Genomic DNA, 13,150 nt, shown 5'->3' on the forward strand with positions numbered 1-13,150 from the left:
GAATTTCTCTCCTAGAGAGAAGGGAGCTAGATCAGTAGAGCCAAGGAGGGTAGAGACTTCTCTTGGACATTGTCCTGTGGTGTATGTGGGACATGGAGAGTAATGGTAATTATCATAATTATTCTTAAGATTATTGCCTTGGACACAGCACATTGTCAGGTCCCTACCAAGCTGTTAAGGTCAGTGGTATGCTGTATATCAGCCAGAGAATCAAAGATTTAGAGCTTGTGGGAATCTTAGACCTTGGGTCTAACTCCTTCAAATAACAGATGTGAGAGCTGGGACTCAGTCTAAGTGATTTACCCACGGTGTGAATATTTAGATAAGTAGCAGAGCCTGGCACTGATGTGAGAATAAATCTAGATAGGCCACCCTGGTTCTGGGCATTTTAACCGGCTGTGCCCCTTGGCTGGAACTCTCTCCCTCCTCATCTCTGCCTCCTGGCGTCAATGACTTCCATCAAGTCTCAGCAGAAGCCCCACCTCCTATAAAAACATCCTCTGACATTGTCTCCAGTTTATCCTTTTTGTATCTCGCCTGTACATAGTTGTTTGCACTGTCATCTCCCCTTGGATTTTAAGCTCCTTGAGAGCAGGGACTGGTTTTTGTCTCTCTTGGTTGGTGCTCAATAAATGCTTCTTGAGTGACAGATAAATGTAGAGAGAGGCTTCATATGTTCACCAAGGCCAGCCCTCTAATGAGGAGAAGGGAGGCTGTGATCCAGGTGGGTGTGTGCTCGTCCTTCCTTGCCAAAGACCATGCCATCAGAGAAATAATGACATGACTTGCACTTGACTTTGTTTTGAGTGAGAGAAGGCTGTGCAGGTCACCAGCCTCACTTCCCCCTCCACAGCCATCTGGATCCAGTGACCAGATATTGCTCAAGAAGACTGGAGATGACCGAGGATGAGGCAATTGGAGTTAAGTGACTTGCCCAAGGTCACACAGCTACTGAGTGTCAAGTGTCTGAGGTGAGATTTGAACTCAGCTCCTCCTGACTCCTGCACTGGTGCTCTAACCACTTTACCACCTAGCTGCCCAGGTGCGTAGGAGAAAGAGGGGTATCCAAACCAATAAAATCAGGAATCGGGAGCTAGTGCCAATGTGCCAATGCGACTTCCATTTTACAGATGAACATACTGAGTCTCCTTAAGGCCCAGACAATGGCAGGGCTGGCATGAAAGCTTAGGTCTCCGGACCCCAAGTTCAGCCCTCTCCGGGGTGTGCAGCAAAGGTCTTGCCACAGAGGAAATCCTTAGGGGGGGGGAACTCCATCCAAACTGAAGCGAGTGGGGCGTGTTTTGCACCTGGCACCCAGGGAGGTGCAGGACGGGGTGCCTGGCAGAGGTCCAAGCTCAAGCCTCGTGTTAAACCAGGTCGGGTGGCGGTGTACCCACATTCATGTACCTGAGGGCACCTGCAGAGCACCATGCACGCTGCTGCCTGTCGGTCAGGGGGCACCGCTTACTAAAGCACCCGCTATGCGCCCCAATACAGAGGCGCCCCAGCGCCTGCCCGCAGGCAGCTCCCAGTGCGAAGGTTTCCTTTCCCGGGGGTGCTCAGGAGGGGTCTTGGGCCTCTAACTGGCTAAGCCAGCCGGGGGAGGGAGAAGCCACAGCCTCCAGACCCCGCTTCTCCCAAGGTCATGGTTTAAGCCAGCGAGAGGCGCCATTCACCCTGGGGTCCGACGCCCCCCCTTTCCTCCCCCGCTGCTAGGACCCGGGAGGTTCGCCTAGCCTCGGGGCCCACTCAGAAGGCCGGGTGTCCCTCAGTTCTGCCCACGCCCCGCTTCGCCCAATCAGGAACAGGCTGCCCACCAATAAGGCGGGTCCTCTCCTCCCATTGGTGGCTGGCGGACTCTGCCTCCAATAAGGGGCAGTTTACTTCCTTTCCCTCAGCTCTCTCTGAGTCGGGAGCCCACTTGTTCTCCTTGCCGCTTCGAAGCCTTTCAGTCTTGGGGATTAGGTAGGCGGAGACATAGAGTACGACGGTTCTTCTCGGGACCTCCGCAAGCTCAGAACTACAACTCCCGGCAGGTCGCGCTATCTCTAACGTTTTGGGGATCACGTGGTTTCCTCCCTTCGTGTTCGCCCCCTTACCCTTCCTCCTTCCCCCACTCTGTCCCTTGCCCCTCGGGCGCCTCGAGTCACGCGGGTTCAGTCGAGAGCAGGGGAAAGAGGGCGGGGCCTGAGGGGCCCGAAGGCGGCCCCGGTGGCCAATGGGATGGGCGGAGCGGGGGCGCTGGACCCCGCCCCCGTCCGTGCGCGCGCCGGCGCGGGGCTGGAGGGGCAGGAGCGCGCCCGGCGGCGGCAGCGGCGGCGGCTGCGGCGGTGTAGGCGGCGGTTGGGGGGCGGGCGGCGGTTGGAGGCGGAGGCGGAGGCGGCCCAGCGGAGGGGCGGCCGCGCTCACTCACTCCCTTGCGCTGACAGGCAGCAGGCCGGAGGCCCGGACGAGGCCGGGAAGTTTTCGGCGGAGCCCGGCATGAAGCGGCGCTGAGGCGGAGCCGAGTCGAGCCTCCGCCGGCCGAGGAGAAGGAGGCGCCGTCGCCGCCGCCGCCGCTGCCGCCGCCGCGAGTCCCCGGCCACGCCGATGACTACTGCAAACTGCGGCGCCCACGACGACTTGGACTTCAAGCTCATCTTCGGGGAGGACGGGCCGCCGCCGCCGCCGCCCCCGGGGCCCGCAGGTGAGGGCGCCCCCGACCCCGGCCTCCCGCGGGGCCTGCGCCGTCCGCGGAACAAGGGACGAGAGCGGCAGCCGGGGGTGGGGGGAGGTAGCGGGGGGAGCGCGTGAGCGAGCGTAGGGCCCGGCTGTCCTCCCGGCTCGTGTGTCTGTGTGTCTGTCTGTCTGAGGGGAGGAGCCGCGTCTGCCGGAGCCTGGCCATGTGCACGAGAAGGGGGCACGACCCCTGGGCTGGGGCGGCGGGGAGGCTCGGCTCGGACCCGCGCCCGGCCTGGGCGCCCGCAGCCTTCCGTCTTCACCCCGCAAACCCCTGCTTTTTCCGTTAGGGAAAGTGAAAAAAGCCTCGCACGCCGCGCTCCGGTCGTGTCCTATTGCCGCTGCTTAATATGGAGCGGCTTTCGCATCTTGAGCTTTCAGATTTATGGGCACAAGGTCTGCTTCCCCCGCCTCGGACTCGAGCCCTGCAGGTGTCGGGATGTCCTGCAGCGTGGGAGCGGTTATCCGTGCTTTTGATATATCCGTCAGAGACCAAGAGAAAACGTAACGAACGTTACCGAGGTGGAAGCAACGAATGCGGGAACTTGGGAACCCTCCGCTGGGGATGCCGTTTGGGGGAGCGGAGGGAGGTTAGGGAGAGGCTTAGATGCCGTGTTCAGCCTTCCACACCTTCGTGGGTGGAGCGTGTGGCCGAGACACTGGGGACAATGCCCTTCGAAAACGTGCGCTCACCGCGCTTTCTGGAAGTCGGGGTGTTGGGTCACTTGGGAGCCGGCTGCAGTTCTGCCCGGTGGGTCAGAGTCGCTCAGAGCCTGTTTGAATGCTCTGTCTTTATGTAAGTCCTGACCGAGCTTATTGGAAAGGATGAACGAAGCCCAGAAGTGTGCCAAAGGTGTGTAAGGCAGACTATGTGGGAAGTCGTCGTTCTTGAAAATTTTGCTCCAGTGTTGTGAGAAGGTGTTTCCGTAAGAGAAGTTCGTTTTCGAAGGCGCATTGCTGCTCTAAGCAGTTTACCAGTTTCAGAGGAGTTTTGGGAGGAGGAAAGACGAGCGCATTACTCAGCATCCCCAGTCAGAGTTGTGAAGAGCTTTGGCTGGAAACTGCTGGACTGAGTGCGCTTGTGACCTAGCTTGGAATCCTGAGGTAAACCTTTAATTAGGCTTCTTAAATGAGCATTTGAACGGTGTAAAATGAGACTAGAGCAAGCTGAGTTAGTCTTAAATAAACTGCTGGATTATTGTCACTTCAGGGTCAGAATCACATTTAGATAAATTCATCAGAATTACGTAGTGGATTGTGCTTGGGAACAATCGTTATTTTGATCACTTTTTACCTTCATTGCTATATATCTAGACTTTGTAAATAGTAAGCAGTTTCAACTCAAAGTATACTTAGATTTTCATAGGTAATTGGAGTTATACAGTTTTATTATAGAAAAAATAACTTGATAATTGATTTCTTTCAGCTCTAAATTCAGTGATTCCTGGCAGCAAGCATTTAATAATAAATATTACTTGTCAGTATACCTGTTCTGTGTAGAGCTCTCTTTTATCTCTTTAAGCCAAAAAAAGATAGTAAATAAGGTAAAAATTTATTGTGTAACCATTCACTGTTTTTGAAAATAGTTTTTCCTTATTGTAAGGGGGAGAACCCTCTGATGTATTTCATTCTTTTTATTTTAAAAAATTATTTACAACAATCCCCTTTGTAAAGTACATTTAATGAAAGTTATTTTATTAATTTTTTTTAACAGCAAAGGAAGGCTCATTTTGCAATTATGGTCCAAAGACTGAGGGTTGTACTTGACCAGTTTTGTTATATCTTCATTTTGAGTTCATTTACGTTGTTGCAGTTAGTTGTCTATTCTTTTATATCTGTATCACTTTGTACAAGGCTTTCCATATTTCCTCTCAGTTCTTCATATTCGTCATGCCTGCTGGTGTATGTATACACCATATGTATATGCGATTATGTTGGTCTTCCATGATTTGTTCTGCCATTCCGCAGTCATTGGGCACTTTCTTGGTTTTTACCTTTTTTGTCATCACAAATGATAGTTCTATGAGCACTTTTGTGCGAATGATTTTGTTTTTTGTTTTTATGACCTCCTTGGGGGCATAGTTTTGGTAGTGTTGATGGATCTGATTTTGAGATGTCTAGGGCAAAAATTAGGAACTTTTCTTGCATAATTCCAAATTATTTTCCAGAGCAGTTGACCCATTCACCGTTCTCTACCTTCTCCTGATTCAATGGACCTTCCCATATTTTAACATCTTTGCTTTGGTTATTCTAAATTTCATGAGTTGTTATTTTTTTGTTTTGAAAACTGTTAATACCATTTGACCACATCTCTTGGGGAATATATCTTAATATTTATTTTAAACCTTTATTAAGCTAGGCATTTGTCAGCTACTTAATGCAAAGATTTTCCCCCCCAAGCCTTATCTTCTGATTTTAGCACATTGCTTTTTTTGGAGTGTCCAAAAGCTTAAAAAAATTAATATGTTTTGCATGACTGCACATATATAACTTGTATAAAATTCTTTGCTTCTCAATGGGGATGGAGGGGAGAAGGAAGGGAAGGAAAGAATTTGGAAATAAAAAAATCTAAAAAAGCAATTGTTAATTGTTTTTACATGTAATTGGGGAATAAATATTAGAAAAAATTAAGATAATTATGACTGTAATATGATTTATTTTTTGTCTGATGACAGATCTTTATCCATAATTGTAAAAGATCCTTTCATTATTCAGTTTTTCTTAGGGCATGGCTTTTTAATTTTTAAAATGCATATCCATTTGGAATTGTGGCATAAGATGTTCTTATTGTGTGTTGTGGTACAACATATGTTTCAAGATAGTTATGATTTTAGAGTATGTTAGGATTTAATCCAAGAATCACACACGATCCTAATGTGTTAGAGGGGGGAGATGCTCACAGAGGGCATAGTGATGTGTACAAGGTCTTTGTAAGTTGCTTAGTGAAACCCTCTTCCACTCTATATTCAATATCAAAAGGAGCAGTTAAAAAATTCAGGGATTATTTGCACCTGAAATCAATATTTATTGTGATGTTCATCATTTTGAGCTTTGAAGTAATTATCATTTGAAGTAACCAAAAGTGAGTTTTAACATTTACCTTTAGGATGAACTTACCTGGTAAATTGGGCCATAGTAGGTCTAGGGTTCAGTGCAGTATTGTTAGTTTTTGGTAAATTTTCCTTCTTCTTGCCTTTAAGCACATAGGCTTGTTACAGACAGAGAGGAATCTGATGAAAAATCCTTTTTTTTTTTTTTTTCAGTAGGCCCCATTTGTCCCAGTTTGTCAAATTACAGAAGATGTGTACTGTTTGAGCACATCCTAGTCTGTCTGATGGGCTAATGTGGTTTTAGATCTTGTTAAAAGTTTGAGGGGCCTTTACCACAACTGAATCTCCATTTGTTCTCTAATTAGAGTGTTAATCATAACATAACATATGAAAGGAGATTTCTGTTCTGCTGAGAAGACCTTAAGGTTTCTTGCTTAAGTTTATTTTGATACCTTTTATAAGCAGGCATTTAAAAGGTGGGAGGAGGAAAAAGGAAACCAGAGGACTAAATTTCCGTTTTAAAATTGTTAGAATACAACTGTTCATCATAACCTAATATTTCTTTGAGCTGTATTTAATTCTACAAAAACATATAAATAAACACACACAAACACTTTATCTTTGTTCTTTCAAGGTGGTGTTTTACTAACTAAAGCTGCTTGAAATGAAAAGAGAATCAGTGCTTTCTTGCAAAAGCTTACTAGTTCCCTAGATTTATAATAACAGGTCCAAACTGAATTAAGCAGATGCTTTGGTTTTAAATTTACATTTTCTTTTCCCTTTTTAAAAATCTTAGGCCTAGCTTTCAAGTATCATACTTCAAATAATAAGTAGGAAAGTTAAAATAATGTAATTCATCAGTCCTTAGTAATATTGTGGATAGCATGATTTATTCATTTCAGGGGGCAGCTTCTTTGATAAATTTTTGTTAACTAAATCTTTGGGGCTCTAATTTAGTTTGACATTTCATTATCTTTATTTTTATGTTTTATTCTCGGAATATGCAGATTTAATTATTTTTCTTTTAATATGCTATTTATTTTCCCCAACCTAAATATTGAATTTCTAGATCCAAATTAATGTTACTAAAAAAGTTGTCAATATTAGGGAGCTCTGGAGTGGAATATTAGCTCCCTCTTTTGATTTCTTCAATTTCCCCATTTACTATTTTATTTATTTTCTTTCTTAAAGAAAAATTATTGGTCTGGTACAATTTTGGTGAGATGTAAAAAAATTTATTTAATTGTAATATGTAAGCATGTACCTAAGAGCTATCCTCTTTCCTGTCAAAACTACATTCCTTTTCTTCCCCAAGTTTAATATTGTTTTATTTTTTCTGCATTTACATGTCAAGAAAATTTTTAATATTAAATTTTGCAAGATGCTGAGTTCCAGATTTTCTCCCTCCCTCTCCTCCCCTCTTCTGCAAGTGGTAAGCAATTTGACATAGTCTGTACTTGTACTGTCAAAAGCAACACTCCTTCTACTGGAATATTGAAGGAATTTTTTATTTTTATAATTTCTTGACCTTTTTAATTCCTATTCAGATAATGAAAATAGTATTAGCCCTAAAAAGAATTTTTTTTTTTACTTATTGGGTGGTAACTTTGTTTTACCTGTGTCAGTTTTTGGATTGTTTACATATAGGGCTTTAACATTTTCTTTAAATGATACTAAAACTTTTTCCCTGCCTTAGCATCTTTTGATTTAAGTAAACAGATGGGGAAGGGGACATCGACGACTATATGAATATATTCAATATAAAGTCTTGCATGCATTAGAATATTTAATTTCTTGTTTAGCCCTTCTAATTCCGTTTCGATTTTTTGATGTAAGTTTCATTTTCTCTTCCATCATGAGTCTGTAGCTTTTTAATGATTTATTAGTGTTTTGCTTGTTAATTTTTTTAAAGAACACATACCTCCTTTGCAGAAATAGGGGTTACTTTTGTTAAATTTTGTTTTCTCTTTTTAAATTTTTTGTCATAAACGATGATGACCCTTTGCAAGGGAAATGGAGGGATGCATTGGGAAATATAGGTAGTGTAAAAACAAATATCAAAACATATTAAAAATAAATAATATTTGCCCAGCTAACCTGTTTTCTAGATGAAATTTAGTGTTGCTTATATGTGTAGATCTTAGTAAGTAAGAAATTGTGGATGATGATGATGGTGGTGGTGGTGATGATGATGATGTTGATGATGATGATGATGATGATGATGATGATGATGATCACCATTATCTTGGTCTGTATAGTACCTATCTGTGTCAGGCACTGCGCTAAAGGCTTTAGCAACATTATCTCATTTGATCCTCACAACAATCCTAGGATTGAGGTGCTGTTATTGTTCCCATTTTACATTTGAGTAAATGAGGCAAATGGTGGTTGAGTGACTTGCCCAAGGTCGCACACAAAGCAAGTGTCTGAGGTTGGATTTGAACTCAGGTCTTCCTGATTATAGGCCCAGTACTCTATCCACTATCCACTTTGCCACCTGCCTGGCTCAGATTATAAAGATAAATTCTTCTGGCAGGGAAAAAGATAACTTCTTTGACTTCTTTTTTTTTAAATTTTAAATTATTTTATTTGTTTTCAGTTTTCTACAATCACTTCCATATATCTTAGATGTGTTTCCTCTCCCTTCCTGAAACGGCATGCAATCTTATATAGGTTCTACACATACTTTCCTATTAAATACATTTTCACCTTAGTCATGTTGCATTGAAGAATTAAAATGAATGGGAGAAACTATAAAACAAAACACCAGAGCAAATGGTCTGCTTCATTCTGTTATCCAATTCCATAGTTCTTTCTCTGGATGTGGAAGGCATTTTGCCTCAAGAGTCCACTGGAAAATTTTTAGGTCCTTGCATTTCTGTGAAGGACTAAGTGTACCAGAGAAATTCCTTTGCTGTGTACATAGTTCTCCTGGTTCTGTTCATTTCACTTAGCATCAGTTTATATAAGTCCTTCCAGGCCTCTCTGAAGTCCTCCTGTTCATCATTTCTTGTAGCACAATAGTATGCCATTACATTCATATACTGCATCTTGTTCAGCCATTACCTGGTTGATGGGCATCCCCTTGATTTCCAGTTTTTGGCTACCACAAAGAGAGCTGCTATAAATATTTTTGAACATGTGGGACCCTTTCCCATTTTTATGATCTCTTTGGGATATAGTCCTAGAAGTGATACTTTAACTTCTTTTCTGTAAAAACTTCATGATATGTTTGTAAAGCTCGTGTGTGTGTGTGTGTGTGTGTGTGTGTGTGTGTGTATTTTAGATCATATGTATAAAGCCTTCTGAGGTTGAATAAAGGTTAACTATATAAAGCAGACTTGGTTTCACCAGGAAAAATTTAATTTTTATTAAAACATTTTATCTCTAGAGCTCTTGGAGATCCACCTGGAATCATTAGCATAAATTAGTAATAGAAGAGTAACCTAAATTTGTATTGGTATTGGGACTTTCTATCTGTAAATATTGGGGGTGGGTGGAGACTGCCTTTAAAGGATCTCATGCTACCAATTTAAAAAAAAACCTCATTGTAATTAGTTCTGTTAAGTCAGTTCTTTCTGTGACTTTTCCCTTTGCCAAATTACAGAAGGAATACTTTGGCATATTTTCCAGTTCCTCTGGTAGAGGAGGTAGCTCATCATGTACTGAGGTTACAGTTATATTAGATGTCATGACATTAAAACCTTTATCGTGTATGTTTCAACAGCTAAGACTTTGTCAGTCTTTAGTAAGAATTGTACTTTAAATGCAAGAAGTTGATTTAGTATCATAAGAGAAATAAGTTTTAGACCCAAGAAATGATTTTGCATTCTTCAGTTAGAATTTATTTTGGCCAAATTCTATTAGTTCTGACAGTATCCATCGGTTTTCGTTTAATGGTACATTAAGGGCCCTGGTTTATTCCTTTTTTCTTCTTTTGGTGAAGCAGTAAATAGTTATCACTTTTGGTAAGATATTTTAAATTTATTTTACGTTGCTGGAGATAGTAATAAAAAAGCTGTAATATCAAATTGCAATGTTTTTACAAAAAAATTGTTCAGATTATGTGGATTAAAAAAATTGAATGTGAAGGAAGTTATTTTAAAGTTTTTTTTGCTAGTGGAGTGACAAATGATTCTTCATTACTGTACTCAGCTTTAAATAAGGGAGTTGGTGTAAGAGTCAATAGTATTTCTCTTAAAGATGTGAGAAACGTGTAGTTTGGGCCTCATTTGATAGTAAGCAGCAGTTTGACTGTTCACAGCAGTAACATAAATAAGGGAGGTGTTGTCTAAAGCTGCCCTGGTGGGTCAGGGGAATAGACATACCAGACTTGGCAGAAAGCCTGGCCTCTAAAACAACATCCAAGTCATCAAATTTGCCCAGGCACGCCATGTGAGGTTCAAATGACAGTGGAATTTAAGATGAGTGAAATGATCAGTGTGGCTTAGGAGAATCACAAGCAGGAGCAAGCTTTTTAACCAACCGTCATTTTACTCAGACTTCACATACGTTTGCATGTGTTTTTAGTATTTATGTGGTGTTTATATGATTTTATTGCCCAGTTCTCACCTGCCTGAGTGACCAAACTCTTGTAGACTGGCAGAATTTTTCTGACATCAGGAAAGAGAAACAAGTAAACCTGTAAGATTTAGGCTACATTATGAATTGACAACCTACCAGAAGCTGAAACTTAATCACTGTCACAGTAGTTGAGTATCCTGGTATCACTGCCTGAAAGGGAATTACAAATTTAGGAAAGTCAGCAAAATCCCAGGTAAACTGGGGAGGTAAACTTTCAGGGTTTATTTTCAAATATTAACTGGATAGTATCAGTATGCTTTGTGCCACAACAACAGGTGAGGGTGTGTGTTAAAAAATACTGTAGATGACATATTTTTTTTTTTTTAACATTTTGTTGGATTTTAATTAGTCTTACTGGTTTTATATTAGTCAAATCAGGTTTAAAATTGGTTTAATTTGAAATCTTTTGTAACAGGACTATTCTATTGGTTGTTGTTTTGTAAGAGAAAATACGGAAGGCGGTAAGCACCTTTTTAAAAAAAAAAAGGTTTTTCAATAGAGCAACCAGTGGTCCAAGTATTTTTGCTGACAGCATGTGACTTGTACTTAAATATATGTTTTTCATTATTGTGTATTTGGAAAATATTTACTGTAAAGGCCTTTTAAATAGATTTTTGCTAATTGCTGAAGCCCTTTTAAAATCAAATTCTAAGATTAGTATAGGAAAAATACTCATTCTACCCTACTGTGTAATTAAGATAGTAAAATGTCAAGTGGAGCATAATTTTTATTGTTTTATTAAGTAATGAAACAAGTAAGACATAAGTTGTTTGCAAAATCTGATCTTAATTCATCTTGAAATCTTACTGTGTAAGTATTGGGTTGAGGGTGTAAGTATATGAATGGTTGTGGAAATATATGGAAATACAGATTGTTTAGATATTGTATTCTTGAGCAGCTTATGTGTATATTTGTGTGGTTGTGGTTTGGTTTTTTTTGTAGGGGAGAAAAGTACTGGTTTACAGTTTAGTGCTTTACTTGTCCAAACTGCCCACATGTTGGTACTGAGATGGAGAAAACGTTTTTCAAACATTTATATTTTTCCTCTAAAATTCTTGTAAATTGGTTGATTAGTAGGTATCTATGAGGAAAGAGTTATGGACTAATGCCACTGTGTGAATTCTTTTATGATCCTTTGAAACTAGAATGTTGTCTTGAGTTACAAGACTAATTTTCATTTATCAGAGTTGTAAATTACTGAAATGGATGTTTTGGTGTCTCTAATGAGGAACAAAGGGATACAATCAGGAATAATGAAGACAAATACATTTTCAGTTGGTGAATTTTTGAAGCAGTTGCATCAGTTTTTTAGGTTTTCTCATTGATGAGGAACCATATGCAGTACTAGGAAAAGCATTTAAAATTTTAAAAGCATTAAAAATTTTAATTTTTATCATGTCCATAGGTCATGTATGAAAGCATATTGGAGGGGAAAAAGATAATGTGATAACGTACATTTAAGGTACTATTATTGCAACACTAGAATATTAAAAATATTTAGTGAGTGTTCCATCTGCTATAACCACTTAAATAGTATTACTTCCTTTGGGAGATTGGGGTTATAACGTTTTCCTGCTATCTGGGTTACATGTCTTGCCCCTTTCATTCACCCCTTAGTTTCTACCATTTTGTAGAGATGACTACGCTTGGATTCAAGAGGCCTTCTAAAGAGTCCTGCTTCAGGTAGCTTACTGGCTTTGTTATCTTAGGCAAAACACTTAACTGCTTAGAACCTTAGTTTCTTTAGTTGAAAAATGAGGGTAACATTTGTACTACCTACTTTATAGGAAAGTTAGGATTGAAAAGTGCTTTGCAAATCTTAAATATGTATCTTAAATGTCATTGTTTTTAAAACCTATTTAGCCTATCTTGTTTAATTCTGATACTGTTTCCTGAAAAGTATCTGTTTTCTCCTTTTCCTTATTCTTGAGGCCAAATCCTTAACCTAAATCTTTTGTCTCATTTGAACCCTTACTTTCTATTTGTTCATGTTCATCTTTGAAAGTCACTGTCACAAAGCCAGCCTCGATTCTGGTTGGTTCATCAGGACTAGATTCCTACCAGCTGTTAACAGGTGCCTTTTCTGTAGTTCCTCAACTCTGTTCCAGAGGTGGGGGTACACATTTGTGGAATATCACACATACATACCTATGCACGCACATACACATACAGAGTCAGTTTATTTTGGAGGGGGTTGGATCTTTTTATCAAGTTCACATATTTTATAGAGTTAGGTTTGGGGTTTTTTTGGGGATGTATTTATTATGTCTGCACATGTGGAATATATTGTGTGTATGTATGTGTATATGTGTGTATATACATGCATATATATGTAGTGTCAGATTTTCTTTTGGATATATGTATATCAGTTTTGCTAGTTTTTTTTGGGGGGGTGGGTTTTTTCTTTTAAAATCTTTATTATAAGGGATGGTTTTTTGGGAAGAGGAAAGTGAGGGATGTAGGAGAAATGAAAGAGATGTAAATAAAAGTCTGTTTTTGAAAGTGCCTTTACTGTGTTTTACGTAAATTATCTAAATTTTTCTACCTACTCTCCTGCTTTTTATTTACATTTTACCCATCTGTCAGTAAACTGTTTTTATCTTCTTCAGATCATTGAGATTTTATTTTTCTTCTTAAATGCAAGTACATGAACCATCTGTGATTTCACCAGTGTTGGAACTCTTTCCACCAAGGTCAGAGTACAGCTTGCAGCTCATCTGTGGTTTAGGAGATAAATCCTAAGGAACTTTCTGAGGCACAGTAAAAATTAAGTGACTTACTTTGGTCACATCGCTAGC

General features: G+C 40.7%; 1 protein-coding gene across 4 annotated transcripts in view; it reads left to right on the plus strand.

Annotated features, from left to right (window-relative positions):
* Positions 1–2,343: 2,343 nt before the first annotated feature.
* Positions 2,344–13,150, plus strand: part of NFATC3 (nuclear factor of activated T cells 3) — a 173,928-nt gene continuing 163,121 nt past the window's right edge. For all 4 annotated transcript variants that reach the window (XM_072636144.1, XM_072636143.1, XM_072636147.1 and 1 more), the window contains exon 1: positions 2,344–2,686. In XM_072636144.1, the coding sequence (XP_072492245.1) occupies positions 2,590–2,686 (97 nt within the window). In that variant the 5' untranslated portion in view covers positions 2,344–2,589. The remainder of the gene's footprint in view (positions 2,687–13,150) is intronic.

This window comes from Notamacropus eugenii, chromosome 1, assembly GCF_028372415.1.
Source record: "Notamacropus eugenii isolate mMacEug1 chromosome 1, mMacEug1.pri_v2, whole genome shotgun sequence".
Lineage (NCBI taxonomy): Eukaryota > Metazoa > Chordata > Mammalia > Diprotodontia > Macropodidae > Notamacropus > Notamacropus eugenii.